General features: G+C 39.3%; 1 protein-coding gene across 3 annotated transcripts in view; it reads left to right on the forward strand.

Moving 5' to 3' along the window:
- The window catches only part of cpne5a (copine Va), a 158,893-nt gene that overhangs the window by 29,427 nt on the left and 102,809 nt on the right, over positions 1-26,657 (forward strand). For 2 of the 3 annotated variants that reach the window (XM_066644150.1, XM_066644152.1), the window contains 5 exons: positions 523-569; positions 15,920-16,023; positions 20,454-20,493; positions 22,015-22,029; positions 22,221-22,297. In XM_066644150.1, coding sequence (XP_066500247.1) covers positions 523-569; positions 15,920-16,023; positions 20,454-20,493; positions 22,015-22,029; positions 22,221-22,297 — 283 coding nt within the window. The remainder of the gene's footprint in view (positions 1-522; positions 570-15,919; positions 16,024-20,453; positions 20,494-22,014; positions 22,030-22,220; positions 22,298-26,657) is intronic. The other variant, XM_066644151.1, reaches the window with a different exon arrangement.

Consider the following 26,657-nt stretch of genomic DNA (forward strand, 5'->3'; position numbering starts at 1 on the left):
AACAGTTTTCTGTGTTGCTTTATGTTTAAGCAAAGCACATTTATATGGAATGTACTACTTGTTGTTATTATTCTTACATCCATATTAGAGTATTAGTAATAAAATATGAAAACACATGATTTAGTATATTCTCATAATTAAGTCAGGTCAGTTTTTGCTATTTAAGTAATCTAAATACACAAAAATCAACTGGTAAAACAGACAGTCTAAATCAGTCTACAATCTAAAGCCAGAATTAAATTAAATGAATGAACTACAGAATAAAAACAAAGAGTGGAGAGAAACTGAATGGATTTGGACATTCTAAAGTGTCTTTTACTATGATTTATTATAAGACCAGTAACTGATTCAGTTACTACTGTAAAAATAATGTTTCCATTATATGGTTATAAGAATTGTTGAAGTTAACATTGTAGTCAGTGGTTCACTCTCACTCTCTCTCTCTCTTTGGATTTCTCTTTCCCTTTTTTTCAATGTTTTTATCTCCCCTTTTATCTCATCTATTTCTCTCTCTCTCTGCAGTGTGTATCCTGTATACTCAGGGAATGGAGTCGAAGCAGTGGCGAGAGGTGAGTGATGGACTTTAAAGGAAAGAAACTGAATCCTCTGAAGCTTCGGCTATTTCCTCTAATCAGCTGTGTTCATCCTTTTAGTGCCTGCTTACTGTTCTCTCTCTCTCTCTCTCTCTCTCTCTCACTCTCACTCTCTCACTCTCTTGCTCATCTGGCCTTCAGCTGTCCATCACTGCCCATTGATATTGTTGTTGAATATTCATGCCTTGGCCCTGTGTGGGCCCCACATGGCCCCTGGTCTCCAGTGACCTGCCGTAAAGATGATTGTACACATTCTGATAGCGATTAGCATTAAAGTCAATCGCTGTCCGTCAGCCAAGGCATTAGTAATGGGGCCGCGGTCTCATCGGAGCTGATTTTTCACACTGAGCGGGTGCATTAGATAAAGCCCCATCAGATCTGGCAACTCAGCTTAAAGACCTGATACTCTGGCTGCCGTTCCAGTTGATGGCTAAGCAATAAACGAGACCTTGAGCATGATCTAAACAAGGGAAGAATCCACAGCAGCCTTGGCTGTGTGGTCCTGCCCTGAAGTGGTACAGGTTTGGCAGATTTTCAGCCTCATAAATGCTGGCCTTCTTGCTCAGGTGAGGGTTGTAAAGGAAACAATGACTAATATCGGTTTTTGACCAGTGTTAATTTAACAGCATTCATTTTCAGATTGTTCACAATGACAATTTAGATCCTTGTTTGTCAGCCTTGTGAACTCAGATAAGGTTAAGACCACCAAAGCCTTGTTCACATCAGTAGATATTTCATCATATCTGATCTGAGCAGGACCGATTGTCTGAAGTCTGAACGACAAAAATCCACATGCAGCTCTGACCTTTTCCAATCGCATTCAAGTCACATTTATATCTGGCTTCAAATCTGATTCAAAGATGATTTCAGAGTTTGACCGTTCTGGCCAGATTTTTTTGTGTCTTTTGTCATTCAGGGTTGGAGTTTTCCCGCCCACGGTGTACTCATGCCGCTGTTGTTACTATGACAACCAGTGTGTTTCGTCTGAGCAGATGTTACTACAGTCTCTATTTATACCCAAAATGTGCTGTATTTTCACCCCAAGTCACACACACACTCACCCCAACCTGAGAGGGTGAAAGCAATAACTTATGCTTCCTCTGAGACATGAAGCATAGCCACCACTACTTTTCAAACTAACAATAATGTAACATCAACTCCCCATAGGAGGTCTGTCCCGTCAGTGAACAGACACCTGCACTGGCCAACACTGTACACATTGTGATGAGGTCCCCTGGACTCCCAGCCTTGGATGGCTGAGGCAAAACTAGAGATGATTAAACTAGTTATCTAATTATGATAGAACCTGCACTTAGGGTGAATCCAGTACCCCTTGCTATGGAGTGTCACCTTGCCCCTTGGAATTGAGTTAGATGTGTAGTGTGTAGTGGTTTAAATCTTCCCCTATTAAATGGGATGACCCTTCAAGAGCCTGACACATCATTCATTCATTCATTATCTGTAACCGCTTATCCAGTTCAGGGTCACGGTGGGTCCAGAGCCTACCTGGAATCATTAGGCGTAAGGTGGGAATAAACCCTGTAGGGGGCGCCCGTCCTTCACAGGGCAACACACACACTCACACATTCACTCACACCTACGGACACTTTTGACTAGCCAATCCACCTACCAACGTGTGTTTTTTGGACCGTAGGAGGAAACTGGAGCACGCAGGGGAAACCCATACGGACACGGGGCGAACACATCAAACTCCTCACAGACAGTCACCCTTCATTCCATAGTGGTGCTCTGTATGCAGTTCTGTCACTATGCAGAGATCTCAGAGGAGCATTGCTGGATATTAGTGAAATTAAGGACATCATGTGCTTTCAAAAGTGGTTGATAAGCATTTACTGACATCTGACGTCAAAGGGTTTATTTTGTTGCTTGCACGGCCATCTTTCTAATGATTCACACTCCGTTTAAAGTGTGCTTCTGAAAAGTCTACCTTTCAAGGGCTAACACTTCAACCTATCCCTCTTTCCCAACAAGAATTGAATCAATCAAAGTGGTGAAGTAGAACCACCAAAACACTAGGGCTGAATCTCAAACCTCTTCCCTCCGTAGTGTAGTGTTGTAGAAGTATTAGTTCTATAATCTGTGAAATGCTTTATTTAGGGAGTAGAGTGCTAATTGGAACAGAGTATAGGGTAAGGCATAGGGTTAATGGCTACACAGGATCAACATATTGCCTTTGGTGTAGATTCAATGCAGAAGCATAAATTAACCTTTAGACATGTGCCACTCAGGAGCCCAGGATTTGGTCACTTATGACTTAAAAACAAACATCTGTATATTAAAAATAGATTAGTTTAATGAAGAAATTTGATATCTGCAACAGACAATGCAATAATAATAATAATGTATAATAATAATAATAATAATAATAATAATAATAATAATAATGAATTTTCACAAACCCATGGACGCTTTATATATTTTTAACAAACAAAAAATGGTTATGATAATCCAAAAACAAAATCCTAAAACAAAAATTAAATATATATGTTTTTAGTGTTCAAATTGTTAATTCACTCAACAGAAAAATAAACTTTGGGCCATCTTTAACTACAGTGAAACTACATAATGGATGTAATGAAACCTGATGGAAGTTCTGTAGTTCCAAGAGTGAGGACATCAATGGGTCAGAGATGTCCACAATCTAATTTCCAGAGCTGGATTTTGTCATTACTGGTGATAGGTACACAACCAGACTCTACAGTGACCAATCAGTTACATCAACAGTTCAAGAAGCTACCAGTGATTACAGCATTTGGGACTTGAAACTATATTCAAGGTCCTGAGACCTTTATTGAGACCTTGGTTTAAGCATTTAAGCATGAAATTGTACAAAAGCAGACTCACTGTGAAGGCCTACATGCTGTAGACCCCTCCAAAAGGAGGTCAACTGACACAATACCAGAGCAAATCACTTTCTCAGATTAGTCATATAGAACCCCTCTGGCCTTCTCCACCACTTTTTGTGAAAGACCCAAAAGCAGGGAGGCTGTGATAACGCTGGGTCTTCCCTCCGTGTCTGAGAAGTGTTTGACCATGCAGAAGAAGATATTGATGGTGTTCTTTCCTTGGCATTGAAGCTTCTTAATTAGCACTTTTTCAGCTCAGAGGCGGTCCTCTATCTTTATCCTACTCTCCAACCATGTCCTCCACTCCTCCGACACTGATGATTAAAACCACACACACCACAGACTGCCTGACACTCAGGATCCACTCGTCCTCATCCTCTGTTCTTTCCTGTTCTCCTGTGTCGCTTCCACAACAAAAGAAATGCTTTGGAGATATAGTGAATATCTTTCCACTGTTATTTCCTCCCCTGTTATTTTATATAGTCAGTCCCTGGGAACACCACTCCACGAATGTTTAAGATTATAAATAGCACCTTCTTCACCACCAGCAGTGGTCTCCTAGGCCTTTGTAAAAGCAGAGATATTTTCTGTTTTCCCTCGCCTGAGATAATGTACGCTTTCTACACAGTCCAAATAGGAAAATCAATTTCCTCCTGGTCCAAGTACGCAAGAAATTTCATGCTGTTAACTTGCTAGTCCTATCACAGCCTTGCAGTTTCTTTTCTGTGTTTTTGTTTTGTATTTTATAGAGTTAGAAATCACCATCTGCCTCATATCTGAATCTTCTTGGGTACAAATATAATGCTTGTGCATTTTATATGCACCAAGTCATAATGATTTTCTGTATGACTTTATTCCAATCAGCATTTCTATGTTAGAGTTAAACAGGCTGGTTGTTGTTGCTGTGCCTGTAAGACTGATATGTAAATGAGTTTTTGATTTGCTCTGTTTTGTGCCTGGTTCAGAAGGCAATGCAGTCTAAAGCACTGGATGTGAAACAAGCCTAATAACTTTAGAAAGAAGTGGCGGCACTAAAAACTATAAGCCGAATAGGCAGCTACGTATATGCAAATGGGGCGGCACGGTGGCACAGCAGGTAGTGTTGTTGTCACACAGCTCCAGAGACCTAGAGGGTGTGGGTTCGAACCCTGCTCCAGGTGACTGTCTGTGAGGAGTTTGGTGTGTTCTCCCTGTGTCTGTGTGGGTTTCCTCCGGGTGCTCCAGTTTCTCCCACAGTCCAAAAACACACGTTTGTAGGTGGATTGGTGACTCAAAAGTGTTTATAGGTGTGAGTGTGTGTCGCCCTGTGAAGGGTGTGTTCCCGCCATGCACCCAGTGGTTCCGGGAGGGCTTCTGGCATGGCCCTGAACTGGATAAGCAGTTGCAGACAATAAATGAATGAGTGAATATATGCAAATGAGTACGTTTTTGTGACATCTCAGAAAATGCCCTGTAAAGGCTTGGGAGTGTATGGCATTATTTCAAACATGATATATGTGTATTTCTGTACATATTATAGCAATGCCTTTCACCATTTCAGGGTTATATTATGTTTTTATGAAGTTAATATTTAGAAGAGTTGTTCTTAACCTCTTTCACAATGCAACCATTTAATTGGAGGTGAACTCCTGTGCTGTGCACACAATACACACACAATACACACACCTAGTTTGCAATAAATTCCAGGCGAATAGTCAGATAGTAAGTGTACTCACTGAAAAGCATGCTAGTGATGATATTAGGCAGGTGGTCTTAATGTTTTGGTCCACTGGTGTATAGTATCCATGTTTTCTATTAAGAGTTATTTTCCAAGGAAACTTTCTCAAGCTTGAAGGCTCTGTAAATCTCAGGGCAATGCTTTTGTTGTTGCAGTTTATGATCATTCAATTTTATGCTTGATGTCATTTAGATTTACCACAGCTGGCATCAGGTCTAGCTTTAAATGCACCTGCTTTTTTCATTATATCTGAGTTGTCTTCGAAATGTCAAAACTTCAACCTAAATCTTCTTTTATCTTAAGTCTATTCTTTCTGTTGGGTTTTCATTTCTCCCCCAAAAAGGATTAAGGGACGTTAAAAAAAAGCTTAGAGAAAAGTTGAGAAATCTCTAAAGATATTTTCTTGAAGCTTTATTTAAATGACAAAACTGCAGAGAAAAGATTTCAGTGACTTCACTCATGATATGTATTCTATTGTGGAAATCTAAACAAATTTCGAACATTTATAAAGTACTCTGTTAGCATTACGATTTCTCCTGCAGTGCTATCTGAGGGTTTGAAGGTCACAGTCATTCAACAGTGGTGTCTGGCCCTTTCTCTACATGGACTGAGAGTTTTTGGATTCCCTAAATCTTTCAAAATTTGGGTATGGTACATGGTGAAACACCAAAATTCTGTGTAGCCTTTAGGAACATTCTTTTTGAATTCTGTTTTTGATTCTCTTATGAAGTTCGCCACAATATGGTGAGCCACAGCTCTGTTTGGTCAAAGACCCTTTAGTATTCTCTAGTGCAGTGTTTCTAAGTGGTGTAAATTCAATATTATGTCCTAAGTTTTTTGGAATGTGTTTGTCTTTTTTGGAATGTGTTTATCTTTGAAAAACACAATCAAGTTAATCAGTGTAAACATTGGAAATGTATTCCTTGCTTTTTTTTCAGCTAAATAAAGGTTCAAGTGAACCAACCAATCACAAATTGGTTACCAAATGTGCCAGCTTTTATATATTTTTGCCTATATATATATATGTTTTTTTTTTTTTTTTGTGGTAAAAAATGGCTAAATACCACAGTGGAGCAGAAAAGGGTTTGCATAGATGGCTTATGTTAAATTCTCATGGCAGAAAAAACTGTGAATGGCATGGCAGCAGTATTTTTTTATGTGCCATGACAAAATGTAAAATTACACACTTGCATGGAAATATCCTTCAAAGGAGCAGGAGGCCACAGTTTTATGGTGCAATGAGTCAAGGCTGAAAATTGAGGTCAGCTGAGCTGTGTTTGTTATAGCGCCTTACTTTAACTCTGTACTGCAGTGTAGGCAAAGCTAATCGTAACATTGGATGGATGGGCTAAAACAAAAACATATACAGTGCAGTGCAATATAAGAGTCCACCCTTCATTTATTTACTTTCCATTCGCAATGGCCATTATGTTTATTCACTTTTCACTTTCAAGCCACAAGTATATGCTAATATTAGCAGAAAATAAAACCGAAACCTCAAGACTAAATATCATACAAGTTTTTTCAGTGTATAGCATGGTCACTAAAAGTGTCTATTTAGAAAACTTTTAGGAGAGTTCTTCGAAATGGTTTGTTTTTTCTGCTTCTAACGATTCAAATAAAGCTAAACACACAGTGATGTCCAAGTCTGGAAACACGAGCAGCTTTCATAAAATCTGAAAGAACCTTTACAGTTTGGATGAATCCCATTTCACCCCTTTGCCTTAACACTTAGCCCTACCCCTCCATTTTGTCTAGGGTTGTGTCAAGGCTTGTTGGGAAAGAGATGTAGGGCTATATACTCCTTGAAACAGAGATTTTTCAGGGACACATTTTAGACGAAGGACTTTAAATGCCTTCTGAATTACAGGCAAAATGGGGGCACAAACAACCAAATAACGCCACGAATGTCAGTATTTTCACCTTTAAAAACTATGATAACCACTGTACTATCCTTAAAATAGTTCAATGTAGTTTCAGCTTCATGTCACAGAGTGTTGAGTGGGTAATAATATATGATTGTGGAATGCTTTTTTAAAGGCCCTACATTTCCAGAATCTCTGATATTGCTGCAGAGTGCAGCTGAAGTGCTGCTTATTTTTTGTGTTCTGATGACGTCTCACTCTCGTGAAGGGTTGTTCCCTTTTGTGAGGTAAGATACTAACCACTACAATTTGTAACTCGGTTCCAAGGGGCAAGATAACACTCGAATACAAGGGTTAGGGGTAAAATTAAGAGAAGGGGTTCGCTCTTTGTTTCAGAATTTGATGTAGTATGCAGTAGCACTATTTGTATAATGCAACGTTTTATCTTCCATTTATTAACAGCAATATGTTACAGATTCCAATAGTGAACCCCTCAAAATTTCTGAAGCATGTTCTTCAGCCTGACATTAAACATTTGGCATTCATACTGGATCCAGGAGGCTAGCTGATAGTGCTGCATGATTAACGAATCAGGACTGAATATATCTGGTCTGAGGAGACAGAGATGAGGTGCTAAGACATCCATTCAGGGACCAAGGACGCTTTCATAAATGAAGACATCTATCTTAATTTAAAGATGAATGAGATCCGGGACTGATAAATACTACTGTGTACCTAGAGAGCGGTTTTGGAAATTGGGAAACAAAATGATAATGAGACAAGAGCGGCAGTGATTTATTGGTAAATGAGGGGCACATGCTGAGAGGGATTGATTTGGTGAATGAAGCTGATGTGAGTAGAACAGTGGTCTCCTCTCGGGTACACTCTTAAAAATGATGGTTCTGAAAGGGTTCTCTTTAGTAAAAAAAATGGTTCTGTATAGAACCCTGAACACTTGATGAAGCTGTTGCATGATTAAAAGGTTCTTTGCCTCATGAAAGGGTTTTACATATTGACGGAGAATACCAACTTTTAGAAAAGGGTCCTTCTATTGTCATGATGTCAAGCTTGTTACAACAAAATGGCATTTTAGCATGCTCTAATACTCCAATATTCCATTATGGCACAGTACTAACAGATGGGAAAGATTACTTTTGATCAATTTATCATTTTGTTATTGTACTACTCTCATGAACATGAGTGAAGTCTGGTTCTGATTTTGGACGATTAGTCTTGGATCACAAACCCCACTCTGACCATCACCTCATGGAACACAGTTCCACTGCTCTACAACTTTAACATTGGGTGTGGTGATGTTAAATTCACTAGTTGGTGAATTCACTAGTCTCAGCTACAGATGTTCCGCCCATAATTTGATGGAGAGACTGATATTTCAGTGAGTTAAGTTGGCTTCACTGTCAGGATACTGCCAGTTGCATTCTGAATGGCTATCTGCCTCCTTCTACACGTCATATTAAGATAGCAGACTTGTGATTGGTCCTTTTGCACCTCAAATAGCTTTTCCTCCCCTAGTAGGCAGTTCTTGGCCATGTAAAGTGATGCAACGTATCAGTCTCTCCCTAGAATTCACTATGAATTCACTAATTTGTGAGTTAATTACTTTTTTGAACTCACTCTTTTCAGTGAACCATATGAACTATTTCCAAAGACCGACTGAATCAAACTTGAATTTAAATCTGAGCTTGGTCTTGTGTTTAGGAGGCTGGGATGTTACATACTAGTGTTTAGTTGGCCCTGTTTCTAATATGAATTCCTCTTACTGCAATGAAGTGGTCTCTCTTACCCGGGTGCCTTTATAATTACAACCTTTTCTTCATCAAGTATCAGTCTAGCACATTTCGAATCATAGTCTCTCACACATTAACATCATAAATTAACAGTTATCTTTTTGAATTCATGTCAATCATAAAATGAGGAAATTTCAGTCAGTTTCAGCTTAGTAATTATAAAGGCAGACAGAGTGATAACTACAGAAAAAAGCCCCAGGGAACCTAAATCTGCATTTTCTTTTTTAATTAATTTCATCTTGTTCCCTCTAGGCCCACAATGTACATGTACAAATGATGTCTTATGAATATCTTCCAAATAAAAAAATGTCTGCAGTATTGCACCAGTATTTCCCACTTTTCTCACTGTTTTTTAAACAAGTGGTCCAAATCATGGGGAACAGTTGCATAATCAATCTCCAGCCAATCACAAGGCTGACATGGCTCCTCACACTCAATAGAAAATGCAAGACTGTGGGTGTGGTCACAGCAACATAAAACAAAAAGATGGTGCCTGAGCAGAGGCAGTAATGAGTGATCAGCCTGCTCTCTTTTGTATTAATAAATTTGCAAATTAATGGGAACAGGTGTTTTTTATTGTGTTTTATGGGCACAGAGTAGCAAAGGCAGAAGCTCTATTCTCCATTTTAAAGGTCAATGGGGCCCCGCAATGATTTTGAAGCTGTAATTTTAGGTAAAATATTATGTAGTGCTCTTTTAAGTAAAGCTTGGGATGTTGCAGTCATTCCTTTAATGGCATGAAAGTAAAACCCTATCTCTGACTACTTGGGAACTGAATCATTTGGGTGCTATTGAGTCAGTTTACTCCGTAGTAAAATAAATTGATTGAATCGATTGGATCAGATGAATCCATTCACTAATACAAACAGCTGGGGAAAATAAACTTCTCATTATTCCTGCTCTCTCAGATCTGATTCTGGGAGCGTTTAGTCGGCCCTGACCATGTGTCATCCTCTCTGGGTGTTTCTAATATAAATTCCTCTCACTCCCATAAAGTGTTCTGACCTGCCTAGGCAGAATCTAACAGGCTCAGATTCAACAAAGCACAAAGACCTTAAAAAGCCTTTGGTTTGTGACAAGGTATTTAAGCTCTTGTTAAATCACCATATTTTATACTACTCAGCCATTTAATCTGAAATCAGTCTTTACATACAGTAACATCATTTTCTTTTCCATGAAGACTTTACAGTAGATCTAGAACATTTTTCTATGAGGATCTGATGGCTTTGAGCCGCATATTAATGTGGTGTGCTGCTGATGTTGGAACTCATTTTGGTAGTGAATGCTTCTCCATCACACCATAGATCTCAGTTCCATTGCTTTGGGATTTAATATCCATCTAGCACACACTTGGCATTGAGCACAGTGACTTTAAGCCCATGTGCAGCTGTATATTATAATGTAGGTACGTGATGATGCATAATATTATTTGGACGTCATTTGAATACATGCAATTTTCCCGTCTCATTGGAAAGGCTGATTTAAGAGATGAGGAGAAATGAATGCCACATCAAAGTCTCACTGTAATCACTCACAATTTTTTTTCCAAGTCCGGGGCTCATCTACATAAGAGCAGCAGAAGCAGCTGATAGTTCTGGCGTAAACTGGGTGTGTTTTAATTATGCAAAAACCACACAATAACACAGCTGAATAAAATCTATTTTTAAAGTTTTTATTCACACGTGGAAAAGCATGAGTGATGTTACTCAGTGCTTCTGACTGCACAAGTCACATCCTCTGCTTTTTATTATAGAATCTCATATTAAAATTACTTTATTTGGAAACACAAAAACAAATTTAAACCACAGAAAACAAAAAACAAACAAACAAAAAAAAAATAAAAACAATTTCCAGCGTGTCCAGCTTGTTTCTGACTAAACATACTGTAAAACATAATGTACTCACAAATTCCACAGCTGAAAGTGGAAGTATTGAAGGCAGTGGTAAAGGATATTAAAATGCCCAGGGAACACTGTGTAAAATTTAAAACATCTTTGAATGATACTTAAACTCAGTGTAATATTAAACATCCAGCAAATTTAAATCAAAATAACTAGAAAGATACATAATAAATCTTTAACCGCTTACGAGACATGTCTGGGCATGTTCTTATGATTTAAACAGAACACTTGACTGACTCACAGGCAGCAAAATCAATGAAACAGAACTGAACTAGTGACAGAAATAAAACAATCATATGGTGTATATCATCACTGTCCAATGAAAAACACGCTTCATCTCCAAAAAAGTAACCTAACAGGAGAAATTTGCAATTTGGGAGCATTTCTGTTGGTCCATTCATCATGAACTTTTCACACAATATGAAGGACTGCTGCTGTAATCAAATGTTGTGTAAATGAAAAAGCCACAGAAATGAAGATACATGTTTTTCTTGGACAACAACTATATACAAGTGGTGTTGCAAACCTCATAGAGGCACTGTTAAGATGTCATTCCTGGGTGGGCATTTGGATTATTTGTGTGAGCACCAAAAACAATCACCCCACCCACTCATAAACACACCTGAGATTCTGCTCTGTCCACTCACTCAGCTTTCAAAAGTTTTGGTCATACCTTAAATGGAAGTTGGCTATTCTTTTATATTTGAGCCATTCTTCAGCACTGCATACAGTTTTTGTATCTTATCTTGAATCATTTTTAAAAACTATTTCAAGTAAAGGCACCCACATTCTCATTGGACTTTTAGCTCCAAATCCAGTTGATACACACACACTTATCTGCTAATGAGTTTAATCCCATTCTTTTAGGATTATAGGAGGCTGAAGGCCTCCTTGTTGTTTTTAATCATACAAGTGTAGTCTTCTGCTGCATGAGGGATATGTTCCAAACATCCCTTTTGCTTCTGTTGCTAGGTGCTAAATTGCTAACTTAGCAAAACAAAGTCAGCTTCGTGAAATAAGGCAAATTCAGCCGTTCTCCTTTTTCTGTGAAATATAATATGTGTGTAAATGTTGCCATCCTGCTAAGGTTGTGAACAAACTAACGCCAAGCCAAGGCTCTAGCTAATGTGCATTGGTGTCGTGCCAAACACAGCCCCAGAAACACACACAAACGAAGCGTGTTCCTGACTTATTTCCTGTTATTCAGCCACAGTGTGCGCTGAATAACCTAATCTCCTTTAGTTCTAGCTGGGAACTAATATTTTTATGTTTCGTGAACATGTTTATGTTGGTGGAAATGCATAGAATAGTTCCAAATTTAATTTACAAACTGGAATGTGAAATATGGCTGAGCAAACAACAGACGTGTAGTAGAGCCAACTTAAGTTCTCTCTGTGAAATAAAGTTGAACTAACAGTTCCTATTTTCACATGCGTGTTTCAACATTAAGAGTCAGTCAGTCAGTCACTTTAAAGGGAGTGTAATAAATAAAAGCTGTGTGATGTACAGATAAATCATTCCCTATATGATCATCTGTGAAAAACTTTCCCTCTAAAGATATTGGCTCCATTCATATGTGAACTTCATTGTAGTCTAGAAAAAATGCTATAGCGACAGGGCGACAACAAAAGATGACAATAAACAGTACCCGACAGCCTCCTAATCTGCATTTCAACAGCGCTATAGATTCCTTGAACTTTCATCTCTTTGTTTTCATCTGCTCATTGCTCGTTTAACTTTCTTCTTGACCGTTCACACTGCTGGAGCGTGCTGACTCCTGTGAGAGATATTTTATTTATACACATCTGAAAAGTTGCATCTTTAGATTGAATTATTCATGATAAACACAATTAGCTGAGGGAACAAACTGCCAGCTCTTGGCTGAGCAGCACTTCTGAGGGGAGAACAGAAAAATCCTTAAAGAGGACAGGCACCTTCTCTGAAGAATTACCACACTCCCCTCGCTTCTATGTACAGTCTCAGATCACACAGCTTACAGCTAATGCTGTGACAAGCCACTCTGTTCTGGAAATAACACAACCAAAGAGCCTTCTTGAAGACTTGAAGGCAGGGATGGGTTTAGATGTGGTGTTATAGTAGACCCTCACCATATACAGGTGATAATGCAGAGTCATTAGACTCAAATTCAGGGTGTCATAAACTAAGGGTTTTGTGGCCATTTCAGTCCCTAATTGAGCTTAGTCTGTCTGCTTGTTTTGTACAAAAAGAGTTTGAGCTGTGCACATCTGAAAATGCAAATGCGCTTCTCTTCCTCAGGCATATGTAATGTACAAAGGCAAATGTGTGATAAAAGAATGTTCACCATCAACATAACATATCCCTCTAATGGCACTTTTCCACTGCATACTCTACCTACGCTATCTTCTTCTTGGCTTTTTACTTTTCCATTAAGTACATTTGGTACCTGGTACTGGGTACTTTTTATTCCTTGCTCACTCGTCGTTCCAAGCCAGCCAAGTTGTGACTAAGCCATGAGATGTAAACCTTGCAGAGTGCTGATTGGTCAGAGGGACTTGTAAATCATGACAAAATGTAGACATCCCACACAAACAAGCCCAAACTCTGCTGTTCCTGTTAGAGATGGTATTTTGTGACAGCTCTGGCTACATTTTGCAGGGAGCTGTACTAGTAGAAAACAAACCAGGTACCAGGGTACAAAAAGTGAGTAGAGCCGAGTAGAGTAGGCCCTATTCAGTGGACAATTGCCATAAATCCACCACTTTGTTAAATACGTCTGTGGTGTCAGACAGCAAAACTCTCAAATTGAAACTATTTCACAAAAACCAACACATTTTCATACAACTGCCTATTCAGCAGTGGGTTAGTTTTCTCAATTAATGGTGCAATTATAAGGTGTTTTTTCAGCTATGTGGCCCAATAAAGGGCATAGCCCAGAAGAGAGCTCATTTAGATGTATAGCTTTGTCTTACATTACAACAGCAAATGTTCACTGTAACACAGAGCGAATGAAACCTGCTCTATTTCTTCCCTCTGTTTTTTCAAACCAAAAAAAAAACAAAAAACAAGATAGAAAGCAAAATACGGTTATGTACAACAGTGCCATAGAACATCCCCCCCATAACATCACCCATAAATTTCCTCTCTACTTTTTCTTCACTTTTCAAAACATGACATAGAGTGATTCACTGCAATTTGGATGCTCTGTAATGGCAGCACTTGAGGGATGCACCATATGGTGTACATACCGAGATTTCCTAAATGAGATGTCTGGTGATTTACTGTAAACGTGGCTCCACTTTTTTATTTTTTCTTGAGTAATATGTGTTTTTTCGTGGCATGTGGATATACATCTTCTAAAGTGAGCTTTTTCCAGGTACACCTTCACCATCAAAGCAACTGGCTAATTTCAAAGGCAAGATTTACAAGATTTATCTGTAATAAAGCCACTATCTTGGCATAACAGGGTATCCCATGTATTAGCCAATTCAACTAGTAAACCAGTCTCATTGTAGTACACAAAATGACATGACTTGTTGATATTTGGAAAAATGATGATGTCCAGTCTCACAGACTGAGTAAATAGAGCTCAGCTAGAGTTTTAAAGTGGCATTATCCTTTCAGTTAAAATTAAGTTTAATGTTTTAGGTTTTGTATAAAAAGAACTAAGGTTAAAGCAATTATTTTCAGCACCAAGAACACCAATAGTAAATAATTGACATGTTGACAAATACTTTTTTTAAAATTTTTAATCAACATATTCAAAAAGTCAAGTTATTTTGTTTAATATCATAATACAAACATTTAAGCCTGGCTCACTACAGGATTTTAAAGATCCTTACAGGTGCTGAAAACATGAGACACCCCACACATAAAGACATTTTTCACATATTTTTCAGTGCTTGATCGTTCTTAGTACTCAAAGTCCCCACACTACCTGAACCACCACAAACTTTCCGATCACACACACTGACAGACAGCTCTGCTACTCAAAACCTCGAGGGAGTTTCTCCCGAAATGCTAAGTGACTGTCTTTGACAATAAACACACTGTTTTGAGATGTGAGAGGGTGTCTTTTAGCACTACACATCTTTTAGTGTTTACAGAGTCTAGTGTATGCTTACAATTAACCTTAAGAATGGGGTAATTGAGTAGGGCTTACACTTACTTAACAAAAAGTTGTATCTCCATTTTTTTAAATACCAGCTGCTGTTTTGTGATGAATGATCCAACAAAAATGGAAAGAAACAATTATGAGAGCTCTAAAGAGGTAGCTAAAGGTCTAGGACTATTTGTTATTTAAATGGTTGCTGTGTGTGAATTCTGCAGAAGAACATGCTTGTTTTTAGTTTGTGTTAGACTTTTCCATTCCACCTTAACTGGAGAACAGTAAACAGACATTATAAGACTAATTGGCTTCCTGCTGCTTGTAGTATTTAAGGTGGAATTGAAAATGTGTTGTAAAATGGCTCTCTGTAGCTATCAGAGGACACAGTTTTCGCTGTAAGTGATTTATTTATACGATTTTTAGCAATTCACTACAATACAAGCCAAACTGTGCAAAACATTCACTGCTTCTAAGTGTGTAACGTTGATCGTTTTCACATAGAAAATGGTTATCATTCACATAAAACCTTGTCTAACACAACATTTAAAAAATATTTCACAATGCCTCGTAGGAGTTCCACTTCATTAGTAGTCACTTTTTTGATTAGGAATGAAGAGGAACAGGGAAACAAGTTGCGTTTTAAATAACCTCAGACAGGAACACTTAACATACGTGTTGTTTAGGACTGGAGCCATGATCTGAGCCAGGAACAGTGTGTGCTGCTTCATGGAGGTTCAGGAGGATTCCTTCCATATGTGCATCTCATTAGCAAGCTGTGTTATCACACAATACCATACCTCCTTGCTGCACTTTCCTCACAGGTGATTACTCGCTCAAATTCCTAGTAGCAGAGAAGCAGAGGTCTGGTACAGCATGCCAACACCCTGCTCTCTTTCTTTGCCACGGCTCTGAGTCTGCAGCTGTGGCCACAGAGCCACTGAGGGGAAGAGGAAAAAAAACACACAAAAGAGAGATGTGTCTGTCAGATTTTTATCAATGCCATGCTTCTGTTCTCACCCTGTTTCTTTCTCTCACTCTCTGTATTTATCCCTAAATCAATCACTATCTCTTTCTCTCTCAGTTCGGCAGGACAGAGGTGATTGACAACACCCTGAACCCGGACTTTGTGAGGAAGTACATTCTGGACTATTTCTTTGAGGAGAAGCAGAATCTGCGATTTGACATGTAAGTTAATCCCTTTGATGGCGGCACAGAGGAATTCAGCCTCTCAGATGTGCTGGCCCACTTCCTCCTGCTGTAGGGAGGCCTCCACTTTTTCCTTTTTTATTCCTTCTTTTTCTTTATCTTTCTCTCGTTTTCCTGATTCATTACATTTCAGTTCAGTTCTGGAGTCTTTCCTGTTCTCTTCTCCTTTTCCTCTCTCATTTCTTCATTTCTTTCTCCTCCCTGTCTCTGTATCCATGTTCTCCCCTTTATTTAGTCTAACTCAGTATAGTTCTCTACATTTCTATACACAATTTTTTGTGCCCATTAAGTTTAATCTCTCTCCCTCTCTGTAAGCACTCTGTTTTTCACTCGCTCACTATCTCTAGTGTATTCTCGATCTCTCTTTTGTGCTCTCTCTCTCTCACACACCATCTCTATGCCACTTGTGTGCATTCTGTCTATATTTCTTCCTTTCTTTCTTCTCTCATGCAGTAATTGTGCATATGTGTGTGTGTGTGCTTCTGTGTAAGTGCTGATTGTCCTGTGCAGAGTCTGCTGGTTAAAATCAGTTTGAAATTCTGCTAAATATTCAAGTTTTTGTCCTCAATCTTCTTGAAAGTGTTCAACAAAGAGGCTGACCCACCACCACTCTGTCACTGCATCTTGGATGAATTACACAGTGCCTCTCCATCCCTCCAGCTCTCTTCCTTCAGCCTCAGTAGCTGGTGCTGGGTTGAAAGGGGGAAAAGCATGGAGCTGGCCAGAGGTGCAGGATATAATTGCAAACCTCTGAGAGTTGTGGCTGAATCACATTACGGCTCTGTAATGACACTTCTTCTTCTTAACAAGGCAAATATGCACATACGGCGAGGGCCACGTGGCCCTGCCGAAACCAGCAGCACTTTTTTAATATCGTGAGTTATTAATGCTCAGCCCACAGGGATCCAGCCGCTGATATAAAGACTTAATAAGGGAACTGGGACGTCTGACTCAGGGCATCGGAGGAGATCTGAGGATAGCACTTTTTCCTCCAAAGTCTGCGGCTTTGGCTCTGGCCGTTAAGTTTTAATTATAAGCAGGTGAAACTGTCGCCTGTGTGATTGATGAGAGTTGCCCTCATTAGAGATTTCCAAGTGAATATTTCAGCCTGGAACTGGACAGTGGCTGGGTTTAGTATTTTAACTAAGTTTAGGGCTGAACAATATGGGGATGATACAAATCTTATTACAATTTTTTGCAACAATAGTGTGGCAGTGATTTTAATGGTAGCTGCACTTCAAAGTCTAGGCTACAACCTTACTCTGTGTTCACACAAGGAGTGATGTGATGTGATCAAATGTACTGCATGGTACCTACTCTATTCAACTCTGCTCGGCTCTACCTGCTTTTTGGTCCCTGGTGCCTGGTTGGTCTCCCACTGCTACCACCACATGGAAACGCAAAGCATTGTTTACTCATCATGTATTTGCATGTTTTTATTGTTGTTTTGGACAGAGCTCAGCTTCACTGTGCATCAGTTCAGACGGGTCAGTATTTTTTTTTAATATATTTATTTTTTTTATATATTCTTATTGCAGCTTCCAAATCACATAGGATTCTTTCTTTGGCCACCAATCCAAGGAAAGTTTGAACTACTTCAAATACCATGTGGCAATTTAACGAGCTGTTGTTTTGAGTCACATAAAAATGTGTGATTCCGGCTTGGAGAGTTTATGATGGATAGTGTGTGCCGGATGTCTGAATTTTGCCATTATTTAAGTCTCTCTGGCCAATCAGTGCTATGCAAAGTTTACATGACATGGTTTAGTCCCTGCTCAACTTGCTTGGAACCACAAGTGAGAAAGGGTGTAAAAAACCCTGATTCAGGTACCAAATTTGCCTAATGGAAAAGCAAAAAAAAAAGTGGAGAAGGTACCATGCAGTGGAAAAGCATCAAAAGAAATCACCAATTTCAGGCAAATGCAGACTGCAGGAATTTCAGAATGGGTGTGGTTGTGATGTCACAACACAGGGGTGTTTGGCTGCATCTGTCTAGACATATTTACACACTCTGTGTGTTGAGGCTAAATTTCCCAACCATAACTTGTAAAGACAACATAGCTGATAATGGAGGCTTGAATACATTAAGCAGTTCCTTCAAATTGCAGTTACAGTCTAAAAACTGAGATTAAAACCAGATTATCCACTTAAATTTGAAGTGATTCATATTTTAGCTTTGGGTGAACCAAACAAATCACAGAGCATCCTATAAATAATCCCCCATGACAGGACCATAACTAACCGCAGAAATGAGTTTGATATGAAATGATTATGTGAATCACTTAGTTACAGATCCAGCTGTCGACAAATGGGAGTCATGAAGTGTTGGGCTACTTCTCTGTTTAGACCCTATAAAGCCTGTAACACAGTGATTTTTCTATTCCTGTTGCTTTCAAGTTTTTGCCTTCTGTTTTGCCTTTGGGAAATGGGGCACAGTAGGGTTCATGGAGGATGACTAACTTAACCCTGAAAAACATTGCTTTAGCACTGTGATATCTTAATAGCATTTCATTCACCAGATTCTAATGCTTTTATTGGATGTGGGCAGTTGAGATGCTTTTAAAGGCTTCAGAATTCACTCTGCCGCTTCACCCATTCAGATTTTCAATAAAGACAGCAGGGCCAGTGCTGTGGGCAGCCATGTACAGTCATAGCACCTTGTTTATGCTTTGGATGTTGAGCATTCTTCCTGGGTGTATCACTCTGATGCTGTTTAATCCTCATCTCATCTGCCCATGAGACTCTGACCCAGACCTCAGTAGGCTTTTCTGTACTTTTTGTGTGTTTACAAGTACTTTACATCTTGTGGTAATGTCTCTGAGGTCATGCTAAGATATCTCTCTATTTAATGTGGTGGTTAACCACTTGCTTCTTAGCAATATACCAAAATTTTGATGTTGATTTTGACACAGCTAATCCTATGCTGTTTCAATAATCTCACAAAAAAAGGAGAATAAGTCAATAAATAAAATAAAAACAGTTTCCGAGTTTTGAAATTGTGTTTATTTTAATTATGTGTGATAACAGCAACATAGAACTGTCAAATCAGCTCTCTTCAGCTGGCCAAGAAACAACTGCAAGCAGCGTATGTATCTCTCCATGTACCGCCAACAAATGTGTTCTTTTGTTGTTACTGCTGGAAGCTTTACAGAACACTGGCAAAAGTCAGTTCATTGTAAAGAGGTGCATAGACCAGTGTCAAAGTACCTGAAATTGGAGTGATTTATATATTTCACATAATATTTATTTTGGAACAATATGGAAAGTACAGTAGGGACATGACGTCACTTGGCGTCAGCAAGACATTGGACTCTAACGTTGGACATACATTGGAAATTAAAATCAGGTTGACGTCAAAACCCAACGTCACCATGACCTCAAGCTTGAAATTTGCATCGAAGTTGAATTTTAGTTACATAATATCAGCGTCATATGCTGTCTGTGTTCTACATCAAATTGACATTGACATTAGACGCTATCCTGACGTTAACTTTTAGTCACCTGATGTCACAACCAACATTCAACCAGATGTCAATGTCTTTTGACGTTAGTGGTCAGCTGGGTGGAGATGACAAAGACTTGTGCTCAAGTCACATGCTGCTTGAATCTTTTTCCAGAGTAAAAGGAGGTTTTAGTGGAGATCTCTATAAAATCTCACACTGGACTCACAAACTTGCTGTGTTACCTTTGTGTTGAAGGATGAACAATGAGAACACTGCTGACGTGGGTTTACGGTTCAAAATGTTGGTGACAATATGGCAGAAAACAGACTAATGTAAACAAGCAATTAGTGCATTTAATTTTGGTGTGAAAGTTCCATTATGTTAACCACCTCTGTTATTATTTTTTATTTTTTTATTTTTTGGTCATACTGTATGAGACTAGACTGTAATCTGCATAACTGCTTTACCTTTCAGTTACTGGCTTGAATTTAAATCAGCAGCTGAATGGAGCCATGACTGCAGACATTTATAGCACATGTTGGACACGGCCAATTTGGATTCACTTTGAAGGAGCCATTAATGGCACACAGACATAATTGTGAGAGAATTTGAAAAAATGACTCAAAATATTCCTGTTTAGAAGAATATATGAGTTATAAGAAACCTGCTGATGTTTTCATCATCTCTTTATTTTTTTATTTTTCTTTTCTCATGCAAATGTTTTACCTTGTAGCACTTTGAGATTTGTTCCCAATTTAAAGTGCATTATAAATAAAATGTATTATTATTATTATTATAATCATCCCTGCATCCAATTTCTTCTATGAATAGATGAATCAAACGGGAGCTTGGAATAAACATACACACAATGATCATGTAACAGTTTCTACTGTAATAAATTGGACAGTGGGGAAATGCTCTCTAATGTGATGTCTGTATGATCCATATATGACCCTCTGATTTCAGATATGACATTGACTCCAAAAGTCCAGATCTGGCTAAACATGTAAGTATGTGAGAGTGTGTATGTGTGCTTGCTTGGAAGAAAAGCCTGAATGCATTTCTGCGCATGTTCACATGCATGTTTTTACCCATATCATTATATTGGTTTTATGCAAATGAGAGTGACACATGCTATAAGCATGTCTTTAAACCATGAGGGGCTTCATGGTTTCTGGACCACTATTTGTGAACTAATAAAGCACCATCTACTCGCTGCTGTGAACCAGTTCTTCCTTATTGATGGCAGTTTGTCTTGAAGTCGTCTCAATTATTATTATGATTATTTCTTTTTTTTATGCGTGCACTTAATGCACACATAATGCACATATAACGTGCACTTCATTTCAGTAGGAAATGAAAGGGTTCCATATACACTGATCAGTCATAACATTTAAAACAGCCTCCTTATTTCTACACTCTCCACTCTACTGAACATATAGATGCACTCTGTATTTCTACAATTACAGACAGTAGTCCATCTGTTGCTCTGCATACTTTGTTAGCCCACTTCACCCTGTTATTCAGTTGTTAAGACCACCACCACTCTGTGACGCTGATGTGGTGGTGGTGGTAGTATTAGTGTGTGTTGTGCTGGTGCGAGTGGATCAGGCACAGCAGTGCTGCTGGAGTTTTAAAACCCCTCACTGTCACTACTGGACTGAGAATAGGGGAAGAGTAAATCTTTTAGTAGATCTATTTCAGACATAGCACAATTTTAAAAACTCCAGCAGCACTGATGTGTCTGATCCATTTGTACTAGCAGGTCAGTGTCACAAATAATATCTGCTCTCTGGTGGCCTTTTGGGGATCTTGGCCTTTGAAGAACAGGGTAAAACAGTGCTAATGAAGTATGCAGAGCAATAGATGGGCTACAGTTGTACATTTGCTGAAACTGTAGAACTACTAAGTGTGCATATATAGTCAGTGGAGCTGGACATTGTGTTTAGAGACACGAAGGGAGTTTAAATGTTTTGGATGATCGGTGTATATAAGTGCAATTATCAAAGCTTTCAGCGCTTGTTTTCTGAGAATATTTACAACCCATAACAAAGAATTATCATAACAGATATATCAGTATATCTAAAATACTCTTCTTAATCAGCATTCGGTGGATGATATTTTAGGGCCGGAAGCTTTGATGGTTATAATTTGTCTGGGTTTTAACAAAGGATGTGTCTGACCCCAGTTGTTTGCATATCACCAAAACACTTTCATTAATTTTTCTCTGCCTGGTCAGGATTTATGATTTGGTGCTCGCATTAATGTGTGGTAATGAATTATTGGGGTGGGTGGTTATGCCCCCTGCTCTCTTTCTCTCGCTCTCTCTTTTTACCTCTCTTTCTTCTAGTTCTCGTGTTTATTTCAGTGCATCTCTTTACACCTGACTACAACAGTCTTGTTTTCTTTTTATTTTCTTTTTTTCATTTTTGTTTTTGTTTATTTTTGTCCTTTCTGTTACATGATGTACTCTTGTTACTGTTAATGCTGCTCGCCCGCCCGCCCGTCCGCCTCTCCCTCCTGGAAGCCCTCCGAATTGAACGTACGTGTCTGCCTTCCTAGACTTTATTAGCCGTACAACATGTTTCCTCGAACCGCGCGGCTCTGACTCAGTGCTCTTTCTCTCTCTGTCTCTCCCTGCTCTCTCTCTTTCTTTCTCTTTCTCCACACTCCATTTCCTGTGCTCCGGATGTCCCCGCGGGGCCTGTTTTCATGTCGCCGCTGTCCTTGCAGGATTTCCTGGGTCAGACCTTCTGCACTCTGGGAGAGATAGTGGGATCTCCGGCCAGTCGTCTGGAAAAGCCTCTGGGGTGAGCGGCTAATGCACTGCACCACGGCACACACTCAGCTGCTGCACAATGGCAGCGGACGCATCAGGCCGAGTCCCACTTAGACGGCTGTGGTAGTCACGCCTAAAGCAGGCTGGAGAGAAAGCACAACCAAAGCAAACAGAAGACTCTGAGTCTTAAAATGGAACTTCAGGCATTGGCCACTTTCGATATAATATCTAGCTTTCACATTCAGTGCAGTATTCTGTGGATAATACTAGATGTTTCTGGCATGGCTTTGTAGGGCAGTGGTACAATGTCCTAACGCTGACCTCAGTATAGGCTCCTAAAATAGATGAAGAAGCATTAATCTAAAAGATTCAGTTGCTCAGAAGAACTGTGAATGTGGCCATATACAATATAAGGGTTGATACAGGGGTTAGACAATGAAACTGAAACACCTGTCATTTTAGTGAGGGAGGTTTCATGGCTAAATTGGAGCAGCCTGGTGGCCAATCTTCATTAATTGCACATTACACCAGTAAGACCATGTGCATCCAATGGTTCAAACATTGTGTCCTGAAGGCGGGGCCGTGTATCAGGATGACAATGCACCAATACACACAGCAAGACTGTGAAAGATTGGTTTGATGAACATGAAAGTGGAGTTGAACATCTCCCATGGCCTAAACAGTCACCAGATCTAAATATTATTGAGCCACTTTGGGGTATTTTGGAGGAGTGAGTCAGGAAACGTTTTCCTCCACCAGCATCCCGCAAAAGGAGGCCCTACACCATACTAATAAATTATTGTGGTCTAAAACCAGGTTTCAGTTTCATTGTCCAAGCTTTGTATATATGTCAGCCAATCAGAGCTGTCTCTAAGAGCTGCAGTACTTCCTCTGCCAAGTAACTGGCAAACTAAAAACAGAATAAGTCAAATAAAGCTGAAATATGTTCCTGGTTATATATGGTCACACTATGGCTGAGATCTTGACATGTATTTATGTGTAAATCACCATTTGAGAAATATTCATTAAGGTAACAAAACCCTAAAAAGTCTGCTGTCCTCTCTAAATAGTGTATTACTAATAACAGAAATCCCTGGGGTCTTAATGTAACGTATGTGAAATGCTTTGCTCAAAGATAAAAGAACATAGCACTATTCTCCTCTGTTCAGAAAGGCAGGTTTCAGTACCTGCTTCTTTAAATGAGAATGAGCTACACACAGCTCGCATTCAGCCCGAGAGCCCAGGACTAAAGTGTGAGGAGCAGAGTAACAGTCTGTCGGGTCAGTATGTGATTTAGATACCCAAATTAACATGCTAATGCACTGAAGTCTCCAAGTCGTAATCCAATGTTGGACCATTCACTCGAAAAAAGAAATGACCCTTTGCTTGTCTAGAAGATTAGTTGCGGGGAGATATCTTTAATTGTTTGAAGTCTGTACATTATGTGTATTAAAATTATAAAGGTTTTCTTACACCCAAGGATTCTATTTACTACAAGGGGTCTCTAGGGAAACATCCATTTAAAGGTTCATTAGGGAACTGTACATTGAACGTTCTCTAGAGAACCACTGGTAGTCTTTTGATCCGTGTTAAAGGCTGGGATTTTACAAATGCTGGCTGGTATGAGGTTATACCTGACCAGTTTGGTGCATTTTGCAATTGCACAACTCCAGTCCTGGAGTGCTGCTTTCCAGCATGGTGCAGTAAGTTATCTGCTCTCACCCCCTTGATTCTTGATCTGTGTAATAGTAGGATATCACCAAACTTTACTGCACACTTGACCTCCAGGGAGTTGTGCATCCCTGAGCTATTACCAGCCAGCCATTTTAATATCCCGGTCTGGAACCTGGATCCAATGTCTGGATTTGAAGACCTCTGTTCTATAGCATGGATGCGGAAATATCTAATAGTTTCATTTGCACCGCATGAAATGATTTTATCATATTGTATATCTCATGAGTTAGGGATCATAACTGGACATTCTGCAGCCTATAGCCTACAGTTTTACACACATCGATAACTGTTAAATAGGATACAATGCTACCAAGCTGGGAAGGTGAAGGCTGTGGTGTGGTGATGGGGAGAAGGGAGGCCATGGGGTCATTCCACTCACTCAAAGAGCAAGCCTTGGTGATCTACCTGTATATGACAAACCCTTGAACTTATATATAAGAACATGCTATGAAAATGTTCCTTCCTACTGGAAAATATTACTTTTAAATTGCATTAATTGATCTTAAGACTTTATGCTACTTGTACCTTAAATGAACCAAAAATAGACCTGTTAAAGACCCCTTTTCTCTTTGTGTATTTTGGCTTTTGTGCCGCTGTTTGTAGCCTGTCTCCACACAGAACATAATCAGTGTTAATGGCCGATATCATTTAAAACAGAACCAGAGGCAGTTCCACTGCGATCACAGTCATCATGACAGCTGTGTGAGCAGTGTGTGAGCAATATGTGCTGTGCTGTGTTTGTGAGCTGTGAGAGAGTAGTGAGTGAGCAGTGTGTGAGTTGTTTGTGAGTAATCTGTGAGTATTGTGGGAACTGTGTCAGAGCCTCTGTGTGTGAGAGAAGTCTGTGAGCAATGTGTGTGTGTGCTGTCAGCGCCTGTGTGTGAGAGCAGTGTGTGTGTGTGTTTGTGAACCCTGGCAGTGCAGAAATGGAAACATAATGATCAAGTCACCTCCAAAACAATCCATCACTTAGTGTGATTATTACAGATTGGCTCGGCCCACCTCCTGACACTACATTTATTACAGGGAGTGCGTTATTGACTAAACTGTTCGGAGGAAAAGTGATTAAACACATTTTACCTCTGGTTCTCTTGGTTGTAGTTCTATTTTGATTTTATAAACAGGTGCTTGCGGAGAGTTTGGATTACAGTACAGTAGAGAATCTATGGAAACAGATCAGCTGTTCGTTGGTGTACAGTGTTGAATTCTTTAATAGCAGCCTCTATTCTGGGAAAGCTTTATACTAGATTTCTTTGCATTCAGCCACAAGAGCATCAGTGAGGTCAGGTAGATGACATGGGTAGCGTTTTCTAACCAAAAGAACTCTGGTTCTTGAACTGGTTCCGTTCGGGCTTATAAGAACCTTGGTGCTTTTCAGCGAACCAGCCCAAGTTTGCACCAGTTTTAGTGGAACCAAAGATACATCACAGAATATGTCAGAGGGTGTTGCACAGCAGAAGTAAACAGAAGTGAGACAAATGTCATCACCATTTGCACTGAAAAAATTACTAAAACCTGCTTTTCTTTGGTTTTCGGAACCTAATTTTGTTGGTGGAAATATATAGAGTGCATTATTTTGAGGTTCCACCATTTTGTAGTAGTGTACGAAAGCATAGTTTATGCTCAAACAATCCCACTGCAAAAAGTAGTGTACAACCTATGTTGTTTTTCAAATTCTTTCATGTGACACACATTGATTTGTATGGCGACACGGGCCACACACACTCTGAACATAGAACTGACGTTGGCCTGTTTCTTGACAACAATATTGGGAATTAGGGTGAATTCCATTTCTCAGTTTTGCCTATAGGTAGGGGTCAGTACTTTCGCCCTTTTCCTCACAATAAGCATAAAGCATCACTTGTAGTACACTTGTAGTCTTGGTAGATTCAGTTCCACATTAAATGATACTCCAATTGCATTTTAGCAGCTAACGTCACTGCAACATTAAAGATGGAACTGAAAGATTTAAAAAGGAAAAAATAAAGCTGCAGAATTAGGTGCTCATTTCAGTTTCATATCCCAGAGAAGTTAGGAGTGGGTGATAATATACGATTGTTGAATACTTCTAAATGCAAATGCCACCCTAAATTTATCTGAAGTCCTGCTGTTCTTCTCTGATTGTTACAGACAATATCAGAATTGAAAAGAAATTTCTTTATTAATGCAGGAATATGACTAAAACATTATCACGTACAAGACACAAGTCCTAAAAGTATGTTCACAAGTGCATTGTTGGTTGTTTTATTAAAATCTATGAAAGTCTGATCTTTACAAAACATGTTTGTGGAAGTGTATCGTGGCACAAACAATTGAACAACATGTAGTTCTTTGTCCTTAAAATTACGATGCTTCACTGACCTGTAACAGGGAGAAAAGAGTCTCTTGCGCTATCACTGCTAGCTCAGCACTGCAGAAAATGCACTCTGTAACTTCTGGTGGAGGGTAGATAACCACGCCCTATCCCTTTGCAATTGATTTCAGGACAGTGCTGTAAAAATGAATTATACTGCAACTGTAGGGGGAGCCCAGGAGTAATGTGCATGGCAGGATTGCAGAGTGAAAGTCAATTCTCTCTTTCTCTCTAAAAAAACAAAAGAAAAAAAAAAAACAAAAGAAACATTGCTGCCCATCTGCTGTTTGCTATAGATCAAATG

This window comes from Hoplias malabaricus, chromosome 14 (genome assembly GCF_029633855.1).
Source record: "Hoplias malabaricus isolate fHopMal1 chromosome 14, fHopMal1.hap1, whole genome shotgun sequence".
Classification (NCBI taxonomy): Eukaryota; Metazoa; Chordata; class Actinopteri; order Characiformes; family Erythrinidae; genus Hoplias; species Hoplias malabaricus.